Source organism: Choloepus didactylus, chromosome 10 (assembly GCF_015220235.1).
Source record: "Choloepus didactylus isolate mChoDid1 chromosome 10, mChoDid1.pri, whole genome shotgun sequence".
Taxonomy (NCBI): Eukaryota; Metazoa; Chordata; class Mammalia; order Pilosa; family Megalonychidae; genus Choloepus; species Choloepus didactylus.
In genome coordinates this window covers 50,100,356-50,127,437 of record NC_051316.1, presented here as the reverse complement: position 1 = coordinate 50,127,437, position 27,082 = coordinate 50,100,356, and the positions used below count along the sequence as shown (strand labels likewise).

Below are 27,082 nucleotides of genomic sequence, written 5' to 3'. Positions count from 1 at the left end.
GCTGGGGAGCTGGAGGTGATCTTGGGGAAGTAGTTTAGAACCAAAGGGCAGAATACTTACCTCAGAGAGTTGGTGTGGAAAAGAATTGGGATAATGTGCTTTGTTCTAGCACCCAGCACAGCGAACATGCAACAAACAACAGTCAATTCAGTGTCTGAACACCCTCTGAAAAGTTGACCACTTCCCAGAACTCTATTCTTTTACAATAGTTATTCCTTCCACATTGTAGGGGTTAGGAGTGCAGCAAACCTGTGATCTAGAAAATCCACATAATTTCTTTTCTCCAGGGTTTCAGAAAACTCTCTAGCTGCCTTTTGATCAGCAGGCACTGCCTCTCCCATTACTTTTACATTGCGCTGACTAAACCATTTTTTAAAAGTTTCAAACTAGCCGTTGTTGGCCTGCAAATCCATAGGGATAGACTGTTCACCTTCATTTTCCTTTAAGGAAACATAAAAGGACTTAGCCTTTTCTCAAATGATGCCAGAGTCTACTGGAATGCCTTCTTTAAAATCACAGTCCTCCACATTTCTAGCCTTTTTGTGTCATCTGCTGGCCTTCATTTGTTGTCTGCAGCTTCCTCCAAACTCCCCACAAAATCCATTAATTTCTTATACTGACCTGCAATACAGTGAAGCGGTGATGGGGAGAGTTGCTATGTGGAAGGGATAACTGTTGATCATTGATGAATGATATTCAGGTGGAAAAGGAAATAAACCACTACCTGAGGTCTTAGTCTCTGGCCCTTATCTGGGCCCCTAGGAAAGCCCCTTAGAGTTTGGGATTTTTAAACTGCTCTATTGGTTTCCCTTTGCATAGTGGCAGGGAAGCTGCTGACACATTGGACAAACCTTCACAAAACCATCTATCACATCTAGAGCTTATTCTAGACAAAAGACAGCACCTTTCGGCCCACACAACCTACGCTGGGATGCTTAGAAACCCCCCTCAAAGCCATCGGTCCACTAAAACTGGGGGGGTTGGAGCCTAAAAGTACACTCTACATTCAAACAATAAAGAATCAGTTGGAATGTTTGAAATGGAAGGGAGAGCTGGAAGGGGAGTGTTGGAAAACAAAGCTGGAAAGGATTGTTAGGTCCAGATTGTGAAAGTCTATTTTTCCTGTGCTGAAGAACTTGATCATCTTAGGGTGGGCAATGGGAAGCTACTGACAGTTAAGTGACAGTCTCATGATCCGATGTGTGCCTCAGAAAGACAGCAGGATGAAGAAGAGGTTGGGAGCGAGGGCCACAGAGACGATGGCAGCTGCCCAGTCCAGACCAGCCATGGTGAGGGCTGAATGAAAGCAGTGATGAGGAGGGAACCTTGGGAAGAGTGGGTTGAGGGGCCTTTGTATTTGAGTGTATGTTAGAAATGAGGCATAGAGGAACTTTTTGCTGTTTCACATTTGGGACCTTGGGTTGATGATAGTGTTAACCAAGATCGATGTAGAAGCCAAATAGATCATGTCATCTCAGAAAGGGTAATAGGGAAGAGAGCCTGAGGAACAGCAACCACTATAAGACCTTTTAAAAAATATATTTTAAAGCTTTATTGAAAAGATAGGCATGGTGTTCTATGACCTGAGACTGACAGAGATTATAATTCAGTGTGGGATGTGAGGCTCCGAGCAAAATATAAAAAATTATATTCTGGCAAAATAATTTCAAATGAGCCTGATGAGTATGTGGGGATGGACCTGCACAGCAGTTCATCAATCTTATCAGCTGAAAATGAAAAAATAAAGAACAAAATAAAACAAAGCAACATCAAAAAAATACTAAGTAATGGCATGAATTTGGTTAAAAAAAAGTTTGTTAGAAATCTATTTTAGAAAGACAGTATGAACACAAGTGTGAATAGTCCACACTGCACTGAAGCCTTGGGATTATAATCACTGTGGGAAAGCCTTCAGCACAGTAAATACCTTAATAAGCTTCAGGTGAAGCCCTTTGGTAAAAAGCACTTGGAACAAGGCAGCACTTTTTAATAAGAGCCGATCCCTTCCGGAGAATGGGTTGATTTTATGTGGGCCTTCCAAAAAGTAGCTCAGCCTTACTCAAATGAGGGAAATGCTACAGATGCTTTTTCTGTGGGTACAGGAATTAAGCAAGTACTATTAGTCCTTACAGTTGTGGTATGCTACATCCTTGGAAGGATGCTGTAATTGGAAATGTTGGCTCTATGTTCCCAGGTCAATGTTGTTATAACATTATAAATTCTTTCCAGAAGCAACCATAAACACAGGATGTCAATGCATCCACAAATAACTCGGCTTAACTGACACCTCCTTCCCTGAATTCCCCAGGCCAGCTGCTGCCTAGTAAAAATCAGATAGGAAAGCTACCTCCCCCAGTGGATGGGGAGCCAGTGGGGACAAGTACCAGGAGTTTTTTACCCTGTAGCCTTGTATGGGGGTGCAGAGCTGGACATCATAGACAAATATATAAATATTTACAGGATGAGTGACTGATTTTCTACCAGTCATTCAGTCATGATGAGAGCCACAATTCAGAACAAGCTGAGGCTTACCATAATTTCTAGAGATGTCATCAGGGCCAACTAAAAGAGAGGAGAGCCTGAAGAGTGTGAGGAGGGTGAGAGTAAGGCTGCTGCCATTCCTTTACCCCACTGCGAGGCAGGGCTGTGTCCACTGATGGGACTGGCGGGGGTATCCCCTTCTGCCCTCACTGCTTCGCTGCATCCACCCTCAAGCTTGATCCAAACCCTTCGCAGGCAGCAGTGCTCGTTTTGGTGGAATGCTCCTGCTACAGTCTTCAAACAATTGAGAGGGAGGAGGTGGCAATACCCCACTCATATTTATTTTCCAGATTCTTCAGGAAAGAGAACAATGCTTTGAATTGAAAAGCAAGGCATGATAAATGCTGAACAAAAGTTCCTGATAGGCAAGTTGATAGAAAAAGAGCATATCAAGCTACTTCAAATGAGTTCAAGTGTCCAGTTGCAAACTAATTACATCCTGAAAGAGGGTGTAGATTGCTTCTGTTAATAAGGTTTAAGAAATCACAGAGAATAGAAATGGAATCAGAAGACTAGAGATAAGCAAATGTCCCAAATTCTAAAGTGGAAAGGAAGCTTGAGGCTGTTCTGCTTGATGTTGACCCTTGGTAAAAACACTACAAGAAATTCTTTAGATGCCATGGGGCTATTTAAAAAAAGATAAATCACATCATTAAGTACCTGCCGGGGATCTCTTAGAGAAAGGCCATGTCAAGCTAACCCCATTTCACTTTTCAGCAGGGTTTCTAGTTGATACATTGGAAAGACCACAAGTGTGCTGTTTCTTGGTCTTAGTCCCTTCCTGTCTTAAGAATCTCTCCCTCCCTTATCCAAGCAACTATAAACCAAGTATCTAGACTTGAAATAGCTCCACTGGATTCTATTCTTCACCATTTTATTCTATGGCTCATCCCAGGGGCAATTTTAAACTCTAGGGTACAAATGCAAATTAGGATGAATCCCTTTTCAAAACTGGAACACCCCATATAAAGAAACAGAATGCCTTATGTTAAATATTACATAAACCAAAAACATTATTTTAAAAAGCCTTCTAAATAAACAGCAAACAATGCATGCTTAATACATCCAAACAAGGCCTTTTAATACTACGGATACAACCTTTTTTATTTGGGTAGGTAAAATAAGGTGAACCAGTAGCAGCAGACCAGTACTGCCTCAGAAAGCAATTACTGCAGAATGATTGTACATATATAGATCACACAAAACTACTGGCTCTTTGGGGTCACATTTTGAAAATTACCCCTCCTTTTAAACTGTGAGACCTGGCACCTAACACAAAAGCAATGAATAGATGCTCAAATTATACTAGTTCTTTATAGAAATACAAAGATACATCTGTCCCAAAATCATGCAAGAACTTTTAAAAGCACTGTCTCATGAGAACTAATTAATTCTTCTTACACATCTGTTAAATATAGATGGCAGTTCTTATTTAATATACTGCAAATCTATGCAACTTGCAGAGCCCTAACATTTGACTGAGGTGATGGGAGGGGTTTAGTACAGGTGGTATTTCTTTCACAGGTAGGCTGAGTAACTATATCAGAAACTGCCTTTTATGGTGAAAAAAATCTCAACACAGTGAGATGTACATTTTCCAGAAGCATTTTCTAAAAGCAACCGAAAATATGACATTGTATCTGATTGAGGCCCTCCTAATTTCACTGCCTCCTACTTGAGTATGCAGTTGGTAAGAGAAATACAAAATACAGAGTAAGTTCTTTTTTCAGAGGATTCCTAACATGAACACTATACATGCCACTGCACATTATATGTATGTATGTAGCACAGTGGAGAGAAATTCAGTACATTTCTCCCCAGAAGGTACCTAAATGTGGGAACTAATCAAATGAGCCTTATAAGGATCCTGTTCAAGGAAAAGCAAAAAGGATAAATAAATAAAAATCAGGAGAAAGGGGGAAAATAACTACTGAATTATTTAAATATCTTTTCCCTATAGTACAACTCAAGACATGCTCAATAGTAAGTCCCAGTAAAACTGCCTTTTCTGTTTTTGGAAATAAAAAGATGGAAACCAGCACCAACAAGGACAATTTCTTTATGGTGGTCAGCAGTTCATTCACCAACTGATTAGCTACACATCATCTGAAAGGCTGACTAATAACAAACTGTCTAAGAATCTGAGTTGTATCAACTCCCCATGATGACTCTAAAGGCAGGTACAGTAATTGACCCCATTGTGGATGAGGAAACTGAGGTTCAGAGAGGTTAAGTAAATTCCCATTGGTCACACAGGTAGTGAATGCTGGAGCGGGGAATCAACCACAGGCAGTTAGTTACTCCCAAGATGAGGGTTTATGCTCTAAACCTCTCTGCTATGGTTAGTGAGGTTTTAGAGGTGCAACCTCATACTAGTCAGTATTTTTGGATGGTTTCTAGGAAAGTGTTCAGCCCATAGTCATGTATGCCAGGAAGTCACAGAGTCAAAAGCCTATGGAGCCAGCAGTTTAGATAAATGAGTGCGGTGGGCCAGGAGTAACAAGCTTGATGATAAATGGGAATTGAAACTCCACAGTGGGGAGATGACCGGGAGCAAGGGGCCCGGAGCACTCTAGAGCATGATGCCCCGCATAAAGGGGGCAGCCACTTCTCTACTCCCATGGATGGTTGCCTTAGAGAAAGGTGGGCAGAGTACTGCCAGATTTTTAGGTTTCTCAAAAAGGAAAGAACAAAATTGGGAGTTTTACAGAAAATCTGTCCAGTTTTATGTGTTTGCTCTTTTCCCCAAAACAGCGTGAAACCAGTGAAATGATCTGTGAGCAATCTGTGGTCCACTGGTCAGTGACCTCTTTTACACCATTAGAACAAGAGCTACCCATCACCCTGGAATAACAGGTCTGGCTTTTAATCCCCCAAGGACTTTCCTGGCCCTTCTCGGTGTTACAACGGCCCCAGACTCACTCAGCAAGTCATGAACAAAATGCCTTTCAAATATCAAAGCACATCTGGCCAAAGAAATAGATGTTTCACTCCCTTGAGACAAAGGCAAAAAAAAAAGCCAGAGTGTATGCTGAGTGATACCCTCTACTTAGCAGCATTCTTCTTTACACCAGGGGCTGATAAAATTAGGCCTAACAGTCCAAGCTGGCTTCCTAGAAACCGTTCCCTGCCTATGACACATTGACCAGTAAGGCTTGGGGGTGAACAGAAACTTGACAGAAAGAGTCACTGATTCTTGGTTTACAAGGAAGTTTTCGTGTTCGCTCTGGGCACAGAACAGGCTTGTGTTCAAATTTTCCTTCTGGGACTGCTGTCATTCCCCTGTGCCACTGAAGAGCAAATCCAAACACAATATACTGGGGCTGCCCTTTGTGGACACTTTCAGAATCCATAAAGGGGACTTTTAAAAAAAGGAACATAGTAGAAAACAGTAAGCATGGAACATTTACCAACCTTGACCTGGCCAGTAAAGTGGGGTGTGAAATTCTGACACTTTTCACACACATCTGCTACCTGCCCGTGCCTTTCTGAAAACTCCTTACAGATCAAGACTTCTCAAGAACAAAACCCCATGGTATAAAGTTTCTTTCTTTCCATACTACTTAATCTTTACAATGAAGTGTTCTTTCTGCATAAAATATATACTAAGCCACAATGAAAAAACTAAAATCACAATTTATTTACTTGTGTTAAACACCTCATGGTATAAAGAGCCATACTAGTTAAGTGTCAAAAATTTCTGGTAACTGGAAACTGATCCCCTCATACAATACTGAGAAATGAAATATTTACAAGCATTTTGTTTACTGTTAATTTTTCAAGTGAAACATGATGTGAGCTTCAAATTAAAATTTCATCACATGATTATCAAGTGGTAACCAAATTACCTAACCAAAATGTAGCCTAACTATTTTATCTACTGCACAGGCCTGACCGACACCCTAAATGCCTTTGCTTTGGTTTCCAAATTATTGTTCATTGCTTAAAATGGCCTAGAGAAACTGTCCAGCACAGCTTTCTTATAGTTCACATCCAAATATTACATTAAAAGAAGGTAGATCTGCTGAAATACCAAGCTATTAGTATTATTAGGAAGAAGATGGTTCAGAGAAGTGTTGAGAAATTCAGCTGTGTTGGGAAGAAATAGGGAATAGCATTTTCAGTGAAGCATCCGTTTGGTTTTAAACAAGAAATATTTACCCTAAAAATACTAGGATTCTTTTCTTTTCCAGCAACTCCATCCAAGAAATTTGTTTTATTGTAATCTAATTCCTTCCATACAAATGATGGGCCCTCAAAGATCCTTAAAAGTCCTTCAGTTTAGATTTTTTTTTAAAAAATTTGTAACCTAGCTTCCTATTTCCAAATATATTGAACAATACACAATGAAACATTCTACAAACTAGCAGCCATTTTGAACATAGTACAAGGTTCCTCAACCATTTGGAAAGTCATGGAACCCAAAGTAGAAACAATCATAAACCCCAATGTATACTTTAATAATTCGTGTGTTTTAAGTAGTATCACTTTGTCTTGCTGAAAGATAGTAAGGTAAAATGAATGAAATGCTCACCTATCTTTGTAGTTGATCACAGTATCGATGATGGCATTCATCTGCTTTGTCAGTTTGGGGGGATTTGGTGATAGTTTCTCAGCTGGAGGGCGGCCTCTTCTCTTCTTAGCCTTTTCCACATCTTCTTTTGCAGGATCTTTATCCACATTTCTTCGTCTTTTCCGCTTCTTAAGCCGTACTTCCTCTTCCATTTCTTCCAAATTGCCGTCTTCAATGGCCTGGTAAGCAGAAATGCAGGGTGAATATTCAAGACCAAAAAATAACCGAGAAAAAATACAGTTTGAATAATTAGGGTAAAATGAAACAAACTAAAAAAAATAACAAAACTAAAAGTTAACAGTAATCAGAGGCGAAAGAAGGAAAAAAGGCAGCCACCATATTGGATAAATGCATCTTTAAACCAAGTCTGTTTCATGGGCAAAATACCTCGAAGGCCCCAGACGCTAATAGCAAAGAAGAGTATGACAAACATGAAAAGATCATACAGTCAAGTGTTTGAAGATAACCGAATCCAAATGAAATTTTAGCTCACCATAAGAAAAAGACCTTAATTGTCTCATTACTGTAAGGGGGGAAAAGATAAACAAAAAGAGGAGGTGGTGAAGAAAAAAAATTCCCTAAGAATACATTCTTACAATCATACAAGCTTCAACCTTTTCTTTTTTGAGGTTTCACATCAATTTATTCATGATTCACAAAACACATCAAAATTCCATCCAGATTTTGTTCTAACGTAGCAATTAGTAAACAAGGAAACGGGGCAGTACAAAACCACATTCTTTGGTAAACACACTTAAATCATCCGATAAGGAACACACACACTCACAAACAACAAACACTTTTTTCCAATTACCTGCAAACGCTTGCTTTAAACCAGAGCCAGCAGCACTAATGCAGAGAGATAATAAAATAGCTATAAAAACAACCAGGTATAAAAGAAACTGTTCACAAATGGCTAAAAGATCCATGTGACAGACCCAGAAGTTTAAACTTTTTTTTTTTTCCTGGTAAATCTCAAAACTTAAGAAGAAAAATGAAGGAAAACAAAAACAGAAACAACCTGCAATAATACAAATAAGAGAAAATCTGACCACAGAAAAGACATTTTTCAAAAAGTCTTTAAATTACATTTTAAGATTGCTTTCTCACACAAAATAACTGAGGTGGCTGTTGCTCCTCCGGCCTCTCAATATTGCCTCCAGTATGCAAATGCTAATCAATCCTTTCTCGGAGCTGAAAGAGCTCTAATCATAAGGCAATTACCTTCATTTCTCCACAGCACCAAACATGGCTAATATTTATGATCATGTGAGTATAACAATCAATATAAAGAGTGATTACAGCTCAGACATTATTTCTTTTACTTGTGTACAATGCCTCCTGAAAAAGAAAGGGTTTGTGAAGAAAACCTGGTGCAGAACACAAAACAACCTGGCATGTTAAAAATGCCAGTGGGATTAAAAAAAATAAAATTGTTTCCTATGCATCCTCCAATGTGCAAATCCATAGAAGCAACATGAGCACAGACAGAATCCTAAGGGAGAGTCAGCCTAGGCCTTAATAATCAAAAGACAGTTTCCACCACGATCCCACAGTGTTCAGATAACCACTATGAAGGAGGCGATATCTGATGAGTTATGAGGAAAAAGGAAAAGGAAAAAAAAAAATCTCCATGATATTTCATTAATATTCATTTGCCTAAAAGCAGGACACCCACTATACAGCTAAACACACTGCAGCTAAGCAAAGATTAAGAAAAGGAAATGGTCCCGCAGATCTTGGAGGCTGAACATGCTAATAATAAATGCAGCATGCAAGGCTGTCAACAGTTAATGGTCTTGCTCTCCTCAAGCACCCAGTTGCACACAGAAATACGGAGAACACCGGCTTTTGATATGTTACACACCTACACATGCCTGGGATGTAGTTCTACTGAATCTTCAAGACGGCAACGAAAAAGGATATTTACCTTACCACTATCAGCAGGCCGGCTATCGGAAATCACAGTTAGTGGGGATAAAATTAACAAGCCAGCAAAGCAGCGAGCTGCTAGTCTCTTCATCAGCTGATCAGGAAAAAAAAGAAAGCTGGGGAAAGGCTATGTTTTCATATACAAGTAATTTTATTTTACTGAAAATTTAATACTGAAAGGATTGTGGATACTCAAATCTGCTGTTTCATTCTACCTACTACAAGGCCCGAAGACTTCCTCCTTCAGCCTGTTTTAATATTGACAACTACTTATCATATTTTTTCCCCTTATTATTCCAGGCAGCAGAATTAGAGATGTTAGCTCAGGTGGTTTCTGATTCTTGCTTGCATTTTGATAATTAAGCCAATAAGAAAATAAATTAATATTCAAATTTAATGAAAAAAATTAAAACAAGGTATGCTTTTTTGTTTTTTTAAACCTCATTTTAGTGCCTTTTTTAAAAAAGAGGCTGCATGGTTTTGGAGCAGTCTAAAATGATTTTTAAAGTAAGACAATTTTTTTTTTTTGTCATTAAATGCATGTAAGTAAAAGCAATGTGCACATTCTTAGGTTCAAATATTTTAATACAAAATCTTATTCTTTCTCCTTAAAGAAAATCCCGAACAACCGAGACACTTCACTTTCAGTTTCATGCTGTAAAAATTCTCATTGTTTTTCTTTTCAATGGGATAAATGGAGAGGGGGGAGTTGTGAAAAGGATATTTCTACTCTCACCCCCTTTGATTTTGATAAAAAGAAACAAAGCATAAGCTTGTGATTATTTGGACTTTTAAATCTCTAAATTTGTGAGTAGCCAAGAAGCGAAAACCATTTAAATTGCAAACAGACCTAATGAAACCATTTTTATTACAATTGCTAATATGTACAGATTCTTATTAAATTTAGGTCTTGGAATTACAAAGAAACACACACAAAGTACTGACTATTATTCCCCTTAAATTAAGGTTTTATGCAGGAATGCAGAGAGCTTCAAAACATCTTCCCTCCTCCCCAAAGACCCCAAACACATCCATATGCAGTGCTGTATGTTCAGTGATTTCTAAGGGTCTTTTTCTAATGGAAATCAATTCACTAAATATTTCCCAATGCTTTTCTCACTTAAAGAGTAGAGTAAGATTACTTCTGCGGGTAAAGCAACATTATTCATGGAGGTCTTAAACTCTTCGTTTATTTTAAAAAATTATTTATTAAACTGGCTGAACTGATTAAACTCAGCGCTAGGGGGAGGGGGCACACGTTAAAAAAAAAAAAAAAAAGAAAGAAAGAAAAACTTGCTACACAATGCTAAAGTACTACCCCCAAAAAGAATTCCCTTCCAAACCTTTTACCAGCACAATAATGAAATAAATCACAGAAGCAAACCCCCAGTTTCCTACTGGTGTCGTGTTGCGCAAGAGTTCGAACCCTAATTCAACATACAGACGGCTCCCATGCTGAACTGCCTCTAGATTTAATGAAGTGAATAGGAAGGAAGTCGGGGGAAAAAAAGTGTACAAATAAGAAATTAACACTTTCCTCCCCTATCCAAAACGGTGAGGTACAACTACAGCGAAGTTTGGTGAGGCACCTCTTTCCTTAAAGGCACACTGCACCCATTTGGCTCCGGACGTCACTAAAAAAAACCCATATGGTGATGAAATCCTCCTCCAAGTTAAAACAGCGAAGCATATTTCAGCTTGCATTTTTCCTGAATGAAGCTGGGAGTTACTCTTTCCTCCACTGGATGGCAACCTTTCCCTCCCACCCTCTTTCTTTCCTTTTTCCTTCTTTCCTTTCTTTCAATTTTTCGTTAAAGAACACATTTTTCATGACACGGTGTACAAGAATGAGATACCAACTGGCTGCATCTTCAGTTCTTAAGAAAGCACGTTTAGGCTCCGATAACAAAATGCAGGACGCAGTTCATGCAGGATTAGCTGTTTTAGAGGAGACATTTTGCTGCTTGCAAAGCATGTGGCAGACCCCAGACTCGGGCCACATGGGCCCGGCCGTGCCCCCCTCTGCCACCCTGGCCCACACTTCATCTTTGACCGCAACACGGAAGGTCCAGAAAGTGGCACTGCCCTTTCTCCTCTCAGCCCTGCAGTATGAGGAGGTGCTACCATACGTGACTTCCCAGTGTCACCCAGAACGGACCCATGACTATGAAGAGGTAAACAGGGGCAAGCAGACACAAAGCCACAAGCCAATTCCAGCACACTGTTCTACGGGGCCTGCCGTTTTCACCTCCGCACCCCCAAGCCGTCCAAGCAGCGCGGCCCCGCCCTTCCAGTGGAACAAACCATCTTAAGAAAAACATTTAGATATTGTATGGGAAATTTCCTGGCTATGAAATAAGAAATTAAGTATTTCAATCCTTAACTCTGATATTTAAACATCATATTTCTGCCCACAAATATGTTCTCTTTCTCTCTTCTGGGGTTCTCCTTCTGTTCAACAAGACACTTAGAAGCTCTAGCAGGGATTCAGAAGAAGATCCCAAGATGCTGCTGGGGGTGAGGGTGTGATCACAGAGATGACGGCCAAGCATCAGAGTGGAGCTTAGTAAAACGACATGTCAACACTAGTGTTTCCTGAGGACAACTCACACATCGCCCAGCATGATTCCAACATCCAGCGAGGCTATACCTCTCTCGAGCCCATCTGAGACAGGAAAAATCCCCAGCAGCAATACCCCAAACAGCAGCAGCAACAACAACAAAAAAATGGAATTTTTAAATAAATTCATATATGAGAAATATATTCTTCAAACAGGAGTATTTAATGACAGAGAGATTAACATGGAGTTCTTGATCAAAGATGTCACATAGTTTTAGTCACTTGGTTTAATAAAAACTACAGTACTTTTAGATTCAGAACTTTGGGCTCAGGGCTTTGGACAATGGTAAAATTTTTTATTAATATCATCCCCAAGAGCAACCAGTTAGAAAAGTATGTGTTAAATCAAATTCTCTAACTCTCAGGAGAGGAAAAACATTCAACTACAGGATCATACATGTTACTACAACCACCAACGCAGCACACAATACTAGTGAAATCCTGCTAGTTTTCTTTCAGAACTCAGACCTGTTAGCATTTCAGCAGGAAACACGCTCAGTCTTGCCCTGGACAATAATTAGCAGTGTTTTCAAAAATCACCATTTATCCATTCAAATATTGTTAAGGAAATATCCGTGATATAAGATAATACCTGTATATTACACATACCTATTCAGAAATTTTATCAGTTTGTTAACAATGCCTCATATATTCAAGAAAAGAGATAAGTTGGTCTGGAGGCTAAGGATACAGTCTTTTTTCACTCTGGTGCAATAAACTGATGACATTAATTCAATAGACCCTCATTTATTTCACTCATTTTGTCAGGGAACTCAGGTGCCAGGTGCACGCCAAGCTCTCCCTGAGTTGGGGATTGAACTGTATAATGCTGACCATAGGGGGAGGCAAATTGAGCTTCAGTTTAACTGAATTTCTGCTACAGAGAGTGAGGTTTTCAGATTCTTATTCAACAATCTCAGATCACTTTTGCAAAAATTAACCAAGGCACTGTCTTTCCCACTATGGTATAAGGAAACTGGAGTGGGGGGACAAGGGAAACCACAGCTTATGCAACTGAAGCAACTGATGTTGGAGAGGTATGAATACACCATTTCACGTGAAAGCAATCTGGGGTTGGGGACAGGAACAAGACTACAGAGAGTATAAAAATTGTTTCAACCTCACTATCAACTAAGAACCCATAGCTACCTTTCAAGCAGTATTAAGCATATTACCCTATTCAGAGAATAATTATTAGATTTAGTAGAGGTTCGCCCCCAAAACTTCTGGCCCTGTGGACCTACCAAGTTACAAACATACTGTATTGACATCTCCTCGTTAATAGTTAGGTTCACGCTATGCTTCAGCTCTCTGGGAGGAATCAAAGAACCAGAGACCATCTACGAGCCTGCAAGAGGCTTAGAGAAACAAAAGAGAATAAAAAGAAATACAGTTCTACTTTCTTATCCCAAGGCCGTATATCCAGTTATTCTCAACGTCCCATAACCCAGCCAGTACCACCACCCACGGTGTCTTCAGCCAGACTCCTCAGGGAAGCCTGGTCACTCCTCAGTATACTAAAACGTGAAGAAGTTCCAAAAAAGGGTAACAAATTGTGGTGCATTTTAAATGCTTACAGAGACTACTTGAATGCTTTTCAGACAGACAGGTAAGAGACAATGACAATGAGTATAACCCCATTTGGAGATAATGTTGAATGGCAAACTGGAGGCCCTTCTTGAATGTGAAGCCTAAGCCCAATAAACAGTCCCTGATGAGGTGAGACCTCACTGCCACCAGAGCAAGCGTCTCTGCTTTATCAGCCCACTGTGGGTGAAAGCATCAAATTAAAATGAGAGGGTACTGGGGGTGAGGCTGATGCAAAGAATGACCATTAAAACCTGATAATGAAGGAAGAAAACACAAAAGAAAAGCAACACAAGAAATCCAAAGCTTAATAGCCTGAGGCCCCCCCAATAGAGGAAGAAGAGGCCAGAGCTCAATAACTCTTCAGGTACTGCCTCGATGGTATTTCTTTTCCCACTGCTTACTAATTACAACGGCTGACTCGCAACAGGTGTACTATGCGGCTGGGCACCCAGTGCTCCACATTCACTCGTTTAATCTCACTACATCCTATGAGGTGCGTACTACTGGTATCCTCATTCTACAAATGGGGAAACTGAGGCACAGAGTGATGAAGCATCTTGCTCAGGATCATGCATAACTAAGTGGCAGTGCCAGGATTTGAACCCTGCAAGTTTGGCTCCAAAGACTAAACCCTTAACTCATACATTATACTACCTCGCAGCAAGAAACAATTAATTGTTGTGTTTATTGATGCTCTGAACCATCAGAAAAAGGCTAAATTATGCCTGTTAGGCTGAAGTGAATAATGCAGGTAAAAACATAACATGGGACATTTTAGGACAACTTCCAGCAAAGGAGATACATATATAAATATAGATATAGATATATAGCCATATGTATACATATAGATCTATAGCTATATACACACACTCCTTGCTTTGCAAAGTAGTGCAGAAAGGTAAAAATGACCATGCAAGTTCGAACTGAACAAAGCAATCTTAATCAGTGGGAAAACTATGATTGTTCCATGGTCTTGAAACAGGTCTGTCACATTACAACTTTTACTGCCAGTTATATATGGATAGAATTAAAAAAATAGTAAAATGAGTATTTATTTAGTACATTGCAATTTTAAAACATTACGAACGTTGAGGATTTAAGGGTTGGTTTGTGTGTGTGTGTGTGTGTGTGTGTGTGTGTGTGTGTGTGCGAAAACTTATCCAGAGTATTTTGAATAGCGCTTGCCTTCTCCTCAAATAACAGTAGATATGGAGTGAGCATCTTTTCTACGTCTTTGCAAACTGTCATGCTCCTATGTTTGATTCAACTTCCAATGTTTCATCCTACTGCCCTTTCAATGTTGTAAAATAACTCCAAGAGTTCCTTTAAAGTGAAGATTTTTTTGCCAGCATCACGTTCCCTAGGACATCTTCATCCTTTTCCTCACAACCACTTTCCTCATTTATGTAGGTAAGTGCGCCTTCACTAAATTCCTCTTTCAGAAAATTTAAAGTCTCTCCTTTATGATCACTTTGTGACCTCACATCTTTCTTCACATGTTCTTGAGAGGGTTGCCTTTCAAAAAAAGATCTGTCTCATCAACATTAAATATTTGATGATCATTATAACCACCTACTTTAACCAATCCTTAGAACCTGAGCACAAATTAGATAGCAGTGTCCTTATCTGCATTAGCAACGTCACCAGACAGCTTAATATTAATCAACTCATGTTGCCTCTGAAACAATGAAACCAGCTTTTACTGGCAGTAAAAGTTTCTTCAGTCTCCTTATAATTATTATTTTCTTTCAATGTAGCAAGTAATGTCAACACTTTGGCCTGAATGCCAGGCAAACTGATTGGGATTTTTTTTTTATTATTTAAACATTACAGTCTTCAATCCAAAGTAGAAGCAAATGCTTGACTTCAGCTGTAAGTGGCTATTTATCTAAAAGATGTTTAAGTAACGTTACCTCTTGTTTTTTATTCACTGGAATTTCTCAACATGGTTTGTACCATAGCTTCACAGAAGTCCAGATCTCAATATGTCTTCCCTTTGCTGTTGCCGTTTTCAAATCCTTTAGTCACATCCCATTTCACTTCCAGCCTTACCACTTTTTATTTCCTTGCTGAACTTTCAGCTTTGTTAGCCAATTCCCTCTTTTGATTATCCATTTTTGCAAACTGTCATGTGGATTTATCACTGGGAGACAAGGTTGTACCACAACTCTATGCTTTGCTGTCTGTGCATGAGCCGACTGACAAAGGGAAAGTGACCAATTACTAATATCTTTGAAAGAAGTGCCATGATTGGTCACTGATCATCATGCACGTCTGTGATCTACATAGCGATCTGTGGACTGAAGAGCTAGCAGGGAAGTGTGTACTTTGTTTAATGATTCATAGCTAATATGCCATGGGAACTGAAATTTGTTGCTGGGGGACTGAAGTTAATCAGCTAAGCTGTGATATTGGAAATGCGTACATACTAAAGGGGTAAAAGTGAAGACTGCCTCAGTGTGTGTGTGTGGTGGGGGGACTATGAGTATATTTGTGTGTATAACACCCCTTTGAATAAGTGATGGCAGCCCTTACCTTCTGTGTCTATCCCATGATCTAAGGGAAACTGTCCCACCCACAGTCGCTGCCTGGGGATCCATGTTCTCTATCAGGCAACTTCTCCCTGTCCTAGTCTCACCTGATGGGGCTGTAAATGGTCCCCTATTCCTAGGGTGGTCCATCTCTTGGCTTGTGCAGGGCCTGGAATGAGGAGCTCTGCACAAACAGATGTGAGAATGATTGGCTGAGCTGATCAGTTCCCTTCTTTTAGGAATTTGCACTACAAGTATGAAAAAATATGTCCAATTGGTATGGGAGTTGGAGCTGAATGCAGGTCATGAGGTGACCAGATATGTTATGAGTAGAAACTCTAAGTAAGGAGAGGACAACAGGAGATATGATAGGCAAAGAGTATACCACAGGAAGGAGAAAGAGTAGCTGCTCCAAGGGAGGTGTAATTCCATGCACACATGTATAAATGCACTCAGGTAGGTAAAAGAAATACATATATAGCCGAACCATATATACAGATGTAGATGTACATGTCTTTATGTATACATACATGTATATATGTGTATACATGCACATGTGGTTGTTTCTTGCATATGCACACACATATATACAAACATATAAACATATATATTTCTTTATTAGCTTGTAAGGAGAGAAGGGCCTGGCTCTAATTAAAATCGAGAAGCCAACTTGGAAATGTAGATAATTTAATCAAGTTATGCCTATAAGGTGCTTCTACATATAAATAAGGTATTTGTCAGGTATGAAAGTCCTACCTTATTTAATGCCAGGTCAATACAGCTAAAAATTCTAAACAAAATATTGAGCCCTGGTTAAACAGTATGCTTATGCTGCAACACAATTTGCTGGGCAATCAGCTTAATCTACTTTTAAAGCACAGAGGAATAAGAACAGAAGTCGATGTGATCAGGTGTTACTAATAAACAGCCTATGCAGTATTTGGCCTTGCAGGGCTCCAATGGCTTTTTGCTATTCTAAGCCAGGACTGGGAGTTTTGCTGGGAATCTGTGACTGAAAGCAACATCAGCAGAGTGGAGTGGCAGAGGAGACACGAGGAGATACCAGGAGACTGGGTCAACTGAGACGTGGTCAGCAGTGTATGGAATAGAAAAACCCAGGGCATGCATACATAGAAAACATTCCCTAAAATGCATTCCCTAAAGGAAATTTCAGAGGGCGCAAACCTGTCACTGAACCTGAAAGAAGCTGACAGAGGCTCTTCTTCCCTGACCTCCCCCTAAGATCACGCCCACAGCACAGACTCCTGTCTGTGCCCTTTCGCTCCCACCCCTAGGATCATATGCCAAGAGTCAGTTGTCCTTCCCAACTGCTTACACTTGTTATCAGACCTACATAATCAAATGAAATATTACAAAAGTCAATGATCTAAAACTGCAAAAAGAAATAGGCTTATTTCTACAAACATTGACTACAATGAAAAACCCCTTAAAAGAAGAGTTGTTAAAACAAAAACCAAAGCAAATAAAACACTGTGGTATTAGGTGGGACTAATTCAGGAATGAAATAAGCATGCTTTGTGACTATCCAGACTCTCATTTACTTTACAAAACCTAAGCTGGAAATCTAAATGATGCATTCCGGGTGCCATTTATACAAGAAAAGCCTACACAGTGTTCTACCCAGCAGACTGAAAGAGAAGGGCTCAGCCTGACACCCAAAAATGTGGCATGTAAACATACATTTATACATTTATGTCTTTAATTAAAATTTTCATCTTCATATAAGTTATGTATGTAACATTTTATAACTTCTCACCCTCACTGATATTTTCACTGACCAACCCACTGATGGTTCTGATTATTTCAGAAAAGGAGCCTGCCAAGCTTTCTTTTTGGAATTGGGGAGGGGATGTGTGTGTGGATCACAAGGAATCTAATTACCTTGCTTGCTCATTTCTGTCATCCAGTCCTCTTCTCCCCTGCAGCGATACTTAATGCTGTTTCTTTCTGCATTTTTTCCCCTAATTCGTTATGGGATACACCCCATTGTTCAGATCTTAAATATTTCTTTCTTCAGGTTACTGTCCTACTCAAGTTCTTACGTTATCCTCAGTGTACCTCCCCGCCTGAACTCTGAGGACTTTCCATCTGATCTTACACTGTCTTCTTTGCCACATTTCTTGCCATGTGAACGTCTGCCAACAGGAACACAAATCTGAGGCCTAAGCATAGCACACTATGCTAGTCCCACCTGGGTGACTTGCCCACACTCCTCTCTCAGCTGGGGCACATCATACCCATGCTTCAACAATCGGCTTCCGTTTCCTGCTAAAAAGCTTCCCTGGCTGTGGCAGATCATTTTCATCTTGGGGGGAGCTGGGGAAGGTGGAGACGGACCATGCCTTATTTTTCTCAATTCCCCCATAGCACCTAACACAGCCATGAAAGTACCACCACCACTGATACAGATCAAAAGCAGTGAGTTCTCTGCCCGACATACTCAAATGATCAATTCCTAAGACAACAGGTTTCAAGGAGAGAGTTTATTGCTAGGCACAAAGTAGGAGATCAGACAGCCTATCAGCCGAAAAATCTGTCTCCCCAAACTGCAGCAACTCTGATAGTTTTACAGTATTAAAAGATGGGCAGGTTTTAGGATAATAAGCACAATGGCTCAAGATGACAAGGTTAGAGATGATCTAATTATTGAGAATGTGCAGACTGATTACATGCTTAGTTACAGAATGTATGTATGAAAATGGTAGCCTTAACATGATGATGGGCATGATTTTTACTATTATAATGAAGTATAGGTCAATCAAAGGTTAAAGCCCATTTTGGTTAGATCCAGCTCCATCCAGCAAGATAGTCTTGAAATTGGGATGGGTGAGTTCTGGGCTGACTCCAGGCCCTTAATTAATAAACATTAGGGGCTGTCTTTAGTGAGCATAAGACTCTAAAGATGAAAAACAGGATAAGGGGGTACATGTGGGGGTCAGCTGGATTACAGTTCATAGATTTCAGGTATTTCCCTCTGTCTACTCTAACATACCAGAAAGTAAAAAGAATATCTATATAATGAATCAGTAATAATAATCATCGCCTAAGTCCTAACCTCTCAGTTACACCACCAAGACCATGTACTCACATACTATAAATACAGTTGAATACAAATGCGGCTTTTACACAGGGTTGCCTGGGAAAACTGTTCTTAGGTGAAGATTAGTGCCAAGTTCAAGCGTGTTTGGTCTAGATACATCTAAATTTCTCCAAGTACAAAACTGTAAAGTCTAGCATCAACTTTTATTTCTTTCCTGCACCACCCTCCAGCAATTATACCACTTCTCTCTCTCTCTCTCGCTTTACTGTCAAACTTCAGGAGTCACCTATAAAGATCTACTTCGTCACCACACAGAAAAGTTCCTTAGTACCCAGAAATCTGATTTTTTATCTCCTGCCAAGAAAATTAATATTTTTCAAACATTTCCAAAGCCTTCTTAATTCCCCTACTAGTCTTGTCTAAATTCTATTTTATTTGCTTTCTCCTTGATTGCTCCTTACTTAAAATCTCTCCTTCCTACAATACTACAGTCTTGTATTTCCCTGCTTTTTCTAACCACACTTTCCCTCCTTAAATGCAGATTCTCCAAGTTTTTCTTTGGCCCTTTTTTATTCTCATGGATTATAAATATGCAGTCAGAGATGACCAAGAACCCATTCTGAGTCCACAGCAGGCATTAATGATCAATCCTGGAACTCAGGTCAGATCAGCAACAGGTGAGTCTCTTGATGAAACTTAGAGGATTTGCTGAGAACTTCAAAATTGCTCTCCTGGTGAAGACAGAAGAAGTAACTCAGATGGGCTGCTAACCTCACCACTCCTGGAGAGGGGTTTTCTTTGAGGACTCCCTTCAACAGCCTGGAAACAGCCTCACAATCCCCAATATGGGTGAATGCTCTCTGAGCAGCCCATAATTATCGATGTGAGGTACCTGAGAGGAAACCAGTCCCCTATTCCGGATGCAAAAAACATCTATGGGAATTCCAATCCACCCCTATGCCTTTAAATATCGCCTTGATGTATATAGCTCCAAAAATTCTCTCTCTACCCTGGACTTCTCTTTGGAGTTATCAGTCATGATTTCCAGTGTTCTACCAAACATGTCCCAAATTAAACTCAATGCTTTTCCTCCAACAGAATAGACATTTATCTTCTGGGTCCTGCTATCTCATTAAAGGGCAGCATGATTCCCCCAAGTTATCTAGGATAGAAACTTTAAAAGCACAAGTCTCCCTCATGGCCGGACCGTCACTATGTAGTTTTCTTCTAAGCTATTTCCTAAACAATTGTTTTTCTTTCAGTCTCCCTGCTCGCAGTTTTTCGTCTCTCATGTGGGCCTCCCTTATGGGTCTTCCTGCCTCCTCTCTTTGACCCCTTCAGTGCATTCTTTTACAATGCAATAAACTGGTTATCTCTCCCTGCTTAAAAGAAATGTAAAACAAAGTATACGTATTATACTTTAAAAGAGGTTCTCTAGCAGTAAGTCCTCCCAAGAGTCATCAAGAGACACACCTGTTGCTGATCTGACTTGAACTCCTGCACCTTTTGAAAAAGCAACTAGAATTCACAAGCCAGGCAGAAATCGGCTCAGTGGCAAAAGCAGCTATAAATCATTATGTAATTTCCTTGTCTTTTTCCAAACCATGACCTCCATAGTTTCAACACTTGCTTGCATTGATATGCATTTTCAAAACATCACTCATTCTCCATGTCAAACACTTTCAGGCCTCACAATCTTTCTATAGAATAGAAATAAAGCCTGTATAAAGGTTTGGCCCCCTCCTCATTTTTCCTCTCCAGTCCTATCTCTATAAAAACTCCATGCGGCAAAGCACAGGGTTATTTTCAGTCCTCTGTTGGGTTCCCTTAGCCTGGAATTCTTCTCTCCTGATCCCCTTCCCTATCCAAACCACGCTCATCTTTGAAGAAATGTCTCACCTGATGACTCCCTGTACTTCCACAATATAGTACCTTCAGTGAGTGTTTAATTCTGCTTTCTACGAATTTGTTTGATTGGTTTTGTCTTAATTTATGTCTGAATCTTCTATCAGCCTGAAATCCCCTTTCAGGTTAAAAAAAAAAAAAGTCAAAATCTTGCTAAATTAAAATTAAATCTCTATTGTTTACTCACCTGCTTTCTCAAAATGGCAGGGCTTACCAAGAAAGCACATTCTAACACTAAGTCTAAATGATTTACTATTAAAAAGAGGCCTATACAGTTAATAAATAAGTTAAGCCAAACAAGTGGAGCAAAATGAAACTTCGTTTCTCATTTGCCCTTGTTCCAGCCCACATTTTTAAGCTACTTTTCTTTCAGGTGGTAATCATACAATCCTCAGCCTCTCTAGTTTTGAGAGTTAAATGGCTTGAATAAGATATTCTACCCTCCAGGCCATCCAAAGTCACTCCTGGGCAAAGGAGCAATGAAAAGCAACAGCACTTAGTTCAAAGGCAGAGCAATTTGAACAAGGAACAGAGGAGGACAGGGAGCAGCCCTGCCCTCTTTAGAAACAGTGAGTAAGAAGGATAGAGAAACTGACCTGCAGTCTTGAAAAGCCCCTACGGTCCTGGTGCTTGGAAGAGCTGCTCTCTAGGAGTTAACAGGGTAAACAGTACTAACAGCCTCCCCGACGTCGGAGCTACGTCTTACAGCGTCTCCAGGAGGCCCACGCTGAAGTTCTCCAGCAGCAAGGCCTCCATGGGTCATCAGGAGACTCACCTGTTGCTGATCTGACTTGCGCTCCTGCACCTTTGGGAGATGTGGCCAGAATTCACAAGCCCAGTGGAGATCGGCTCAGTGGGCAAAGGGACTATAAACCGGCACGTCATTTCCTTGCCTTCTACCAAACCATTACCCCCATAGTCCCACAGACTTGTACTGACATGCATTTTCTAAATACAGAAGGCAATGCACTTAACATTCAATATTCACTAAACAAATAAATATTCCTGATATGAACTAAGTGCTAAATCCCAAAATCACACTTGATGACTGTGAGTCTTCCTTCTTCATCTGTAAAATGGGAGACATCATATGGAAGCCAGGTTTTAAGGGGATTAAAATGCAACGTGTATTTATAGCATCCAGCCTAGCACTGTCTGGTACAGAGAAGGAAGCTCAAGAAGAGTTCTCAAAAATTCAACAGGACTGAACCTGGATGAAGAGTTCAATCCTGGGGAGGGGGATGATGGGATGTGTGTCATCTTTACAGTAGTAAAAGGGCACTGAGTACATAACACAAGAGGTGACAAGTCAGCTTAAAAAGAGGGGAAACAGTCTGCGAAACTCAAAGTGGAGACACCAAAGTGCTGCTTAGGGAGAGAAGGCCTATCCCAGCATGGGAAGGCATGCCCCTACGTATCCCTTAATAGCCCTGAAAAAAAAAAGAGAGAGAGAGAGAGAGAGAGAGAGAGAGAAGCCAGTCCTTTGCTAATGGGCTTTTCACCCAGGAAGAGCAAGGGCACAATGGAGACACATCTTTGGCTCATTCTGGCTATTTCTGGCACTGAGCACCCAATAAAACAGGGCAGTCTTAATACCAAATGTGTTAAGGACATGCAAAGACCACTAACTGCAGGTGGGAACTTGTTGGGCATCATGGGTTGGTATTTACCGAAACTACTACAAAAGAGCTGAGCCTCATAACAGGTTAAAAATAATTTGCAACGTAACCACACCAAAATAACCCTGTCCATGATTTTACTTGGCTCCTTCTCCAACCTGGATACTTGAAGGTCAGTGAGATTATAGGTGATTCTATTTCCTTTGTTTTACTCTACTGTATTTTTTCATTTTGCTTTTAAGGTAGGGGAAACAGCTCCAAATAAACTTGATTCTAAATTTTACAGGGAAAAAGAGACAAGCTGTTTTGAGTAATAATTACAAAAATGCACAAAGATACAACTGATAAACTAAATAAAACGGTCAATCATTAAATTCATGGAACACAAGATAAAGTGGTGGGAAATAAAAATATATATCAGTGAACCCCCAAACTGGGTTTATTAATTTTCATGTAGAAAAAACGTTCATGTCAGTGACTCCCCTGGAATTCTGGCACCTTCGTCTGTTGGACTTGACAATATCCTTCCCTGTGCATTCCAACAATACACGGTGACATTAGTGTACGGATTTGTGAATTCAAATGGACTTGGTCTTGAGAATTTAGGGGAAAACTTGATATGTTCCAATGAAATCAACAGACCCATTCAGCAGCTACTATGCACTCTGCTAGGTAGAGTGGAAGGGATTAAGAAAATGGGTGAGTGGTGGGGGTTGCTTCTTGATGACAGAGCGGTAGAAAATTCTTGGTCTTTCTGTAAAGAATTGCTGAAGCACCAACTGCCTAGTTCAGGGAAAGCAGCCTCCTGTGGCAGGTGGGGGCTCCCTTCACCGGCTCCATCACATTGGAGGCAGAATGTCCTCTGAGCCCAGGAAGCATCTCAACCCTCCAAAGCTACAAACAAGCAGGGTGTGCTCTGGCAGATGGGGTTAGTCCCCCCAAAACTTTCTATGCTGGAGCAGGAACAGAGTCCACGGAGATGTTCGACTACACAAAGATCAAACCTGCAGCCTCGAGAGCAAGCTTTACTAAGAACGGGGAAAAATCACCTTCCCACACTGCTGGGTTTCAGTTCCTGAGAGTTGAGTCTCAGAGTTGGAACCAGATCAGGGTAAACCCAGAGAGCTCTTTCTGGGGCCACCAAAGGCAAAGGCAAAGAAAGACAGGGCAGGAGAGACCGGGACCTGCTCTCTTCCCCACCTATCCTCTTCACCCTCCCTTCATGACTCCAGAGTACACACAAGGGCTGAGGCCCAGACAGGTAAGACCTGGAGTGACTTATCCAAGATGGCACGCAACAAAGCAGTGACAAATCTGGAACAAGAACCCAATATTCTGAGGCCTGAGCCACATTACTTCCACTAAATTAGCAGAGGCAACTGTGGAAGCAAAGAATGGAAACACTGGCAGTCTCCAAGAGCCAAAGTTTTCATGACGATCATTCTTTAAAATCTTTGGAAATATATCCTAGAAAACAGAGTCATGCAATGTGAATGTACTTTCTACAATGGACTAGTGACTGTAAATAACTGTGTTTCAGTAGAAGTAGTAGAACAAGAATCAAACTTTCCCTAAGGCAAAATTTCATGGTCCCACACAAAAATTCTTCTTAATTCAACATTCTTTAATAGTAAATATGCAAGGAAGCCATCTAAACGGTATATGGCATTACAATTAAATCAACATTCTCTATGGTGGACTTTTCATCTATAATATTAAAAATAAAAACCCAGTTCATTTTTTTTTTTTTTTTTTGGTCTTTTCATTTTGAATGAGATGTATTAATCCAGTTCTTGCAGAAAAAGAAATGAGGGTTCAAACTAGAAGACAACTGTTATAAAATCAATGTGAATTTCCGAGGAGTGTCTGATTTGAAGTAATGGTTATGCCTTTTTTATGCATATTTAAATAATCTTCATTGATATGTTCTGTATCTAGAACAGAGCCTTTCAATTCTTGAAAAGCTCAAAGGCACTTTTATATCAAAATTGCAGGCCTTTAGAATTCTTTAAAGTAAGAAATCTTTATATGAAGAAACATCACTGGAATCTAATGGGAAAGAATGCCAACAATTACTACCTTGACCCACATTAACAAAAAAAAACAAACACGATTCTACTGACTTTGCCAAGAACAAGGGCTACAACCAAGTCTTCTCTTAGACCTTATTTTGAGCTAGTACATTCATTTATTCACAAATATTCATTTAGTGCTTACTACGAGCGAGGGGCTGCTCCCAGTGCTGGGATATAGCAGTGGACAAGACAGGGACGGGCTCTGGCTTTCTTGCAACTCAACACTAGTGGATGGAGACAATGAGATCTCTTTAGATAGTAGCAAGTGCCATGAAGAAATTAACTGAAGTTATGTGACAGTCCTGGCAGCAGCCAGCTATTTCAGTGTGGGTGGTCAGCAGAGGTCTGTGTGTGGACAAGAAGTAGGCAGCCATGTGAAGCTCTGGGAAGGAGCCGCCCCTGGAAGTGCAAAGACTACCCAGAGGCTTATTGAAGGGCCAGAAAGACAGGCAGCCGCCCAGAGAGCAAGGGGAGGAGATGAGGTTCCCAAGCCAAGCAGAGGACAGATGACCAGGGCCTTAGAACACATTTAAGGTGTTTGGATTTAATTACACCTGCAATGGTTGGTCCCTGGAGGTTTTATATGGGAGGAGGATGGGGGGGTGCAGGGGTGTGTGTGTGTGAGATCAGAGCTGGTATTGTTTTGGAAAGATCCCTCTGACCTTTCTGGATAGCCCACCTCAAGTATGCTGTGTTGTAAACATAGAGCAAAACTACCCTCCCAAATACCAGGAAACCACAAAAATGTCACGTGGTATAGCTCCTTATTATTTTGGCATGTAACTCACTGAATCACCTTTTCTTTTGGAATTTCTCCTCCGCTTGGGGCCCACAGGGTTGTCATAAACCATGTTAGTACAGGTGTCGCTGTTAGAGAGGATTGAGTGTCTCTCACAGCAGCTGGAAGAGAGGAACCCCTTTGTCTTCTGTGTCTGGAAGTCACACTGTTAAGCCAGAGAGGCAGCTGCCCTTTCCTATTTTGGCAGTCTGAGGGTAAGGGAGGGAAAATTGTAAATAATGTCCCCAAAAGGATGACACTAAAACTCTACCATGGAATAGAATAAATGTTTAAATTCTGCTGTTTTCCTGAACAGTTAAGACACCAACAAATCCACACTCTATTCTAATCTATATTAATTCACATCTGTGTATACCTGGAGACCTGCTCTTGACAAGCTCTTCAAGGTGGCTAACTGTGCAATATTAGCCTTCATAGCAACTCTCAAATCTAAGTCTTAATTGCACTAATGAGGCTGCCCAGCCACAACTATGAGAAAGAAAAACTTGACGATTAACACCACTTTCCCCAGGCCCAGCACAGTGCATGGCTCACCTTAATCGATGTTCAATGAATGTGTGTTGAATTGAATTTGCTTTTAAACAGCCTACGTGAATCTACCCACCGACAAGTAGACAAGTAAGCGGGGATGATCACTATCAAAAGCATTCACAGTAAAAGCAGCTTTGTGTGATCTGGGAGATTATCCTTAGATAGGTGGAAGGGACCCTGCCAATCAAAGACAATGTACCTAAACCTCTGCAGAGGGTCAAGAGACCTGTCCAAGATCACATCTTAGCTAGCGGCAGGGCCAGGACCAGCATCCCAGGTTCCTGACTGCGAGCTCCGGAGCTCTTCCCAATCAGCCGGGTTCCTGCCTGCAGGTATGGAGGGGTAAGCAGAGAACTGGAGTGAAGATAGTTGACATCGGAGTGGGTACAGATGGGTAGGCTTGAGGGGAACAAGCCTGTGGCTATGCCCCATAACATCTTTCACAAGTAAACATATTGTACTGGGTCGAATAGTGTCTCTGCAAAATTTCACGCCCACCCGGAAGCTCAGAATGTGACCTTAGTTTGGAAGGAGGGTCTTTGCAGAAGTAACTAGTTAAGATGAGGTCACACTGGATTAAGCTGGGCCCTAAATGCAATATGACTGGTGTCCTTATAAGGAGAGAGAATTATGGACCCAGGCGCAGGGACACACAGGGAGAATGCACGCGACAACCGAGGCAGTGACTGGAGGGATGGGTTTACAAATCAAGGAAAGCCATGGGTTGCCAGAAACCACAGAAGCTACGAGAGATGCTTGGAGCAGGTTTCAGACTTCAAGCCTCCAGAACCACGAGAGGACAAATTTGTTGTTTTAAGTCACTTAGTTTGTGGGACTTTGTTAGAGTACCCCTAGGAAATGAATACAGATATCATCCCTTAGAGAGTGGGGAAAGGTGCCTTTTTATCCCCCTTTTACCTTTCTGCTGTCACCCCATACCCTGTCTTTTCAAGACTTGGAACAAAAGAAATTTATTCTTCTTTTCCTATCACATGTTTGGTCTTCTTGCAAAAATTTAATGCTTTTTCTTAATAGCAAATATGTATTTTTTGAATACTTCTGATATGCCACGTGCTGTGTGTAACATTTAAAACCCAAGAAAACCCTGTGAAGTTGGGGCTATTCTTTCCCCTGTTTTGCAAAAGAAAACAAAGCTATGAGAAGTCTTGGAGCTCTCTAGCATGGAGCTGGGATTTGAATCCAGGTCATAAGATTCCAAGGCTTATGCTTCTAACCAACTATCCTAAATGGCCCAGGGAGATAGACAGGTGCCATCACAGCCAGAGTTCTGCTCCCCAGCCGGCC

At 40.7% G+C, this 27,082-nt stretch overlaps 1 protein-coding gene across 6 annotated transcripts in view; it reads right to left on the bottom strand.

Moving 5' to 3' along the window:
* Nucleotides 1-27,082, bottom strand: part of SMARCA2 (SWI/SNF related, matrix associated, actin dependent regulator of chromatin, subfamily a, member 2) — a 180,466-nt gene that overhangs the window by 30,034 nt on the left and 123,350 nt on the right. For all 6 annotated transcript variants that reach the window (XM_037798281.1, XM_037798282.1, XM_037798283.1 and 3 more), the window contains one exon: nt 7,076-7,293. In XM_037798281.1, the coding sequence (XP_037654209.1) occupies nt 7,076-7,293 (218 nt within the window). The remainder of the gene's footprint in view (nt 1-7,075; nt 7,294-27,082) is intronic.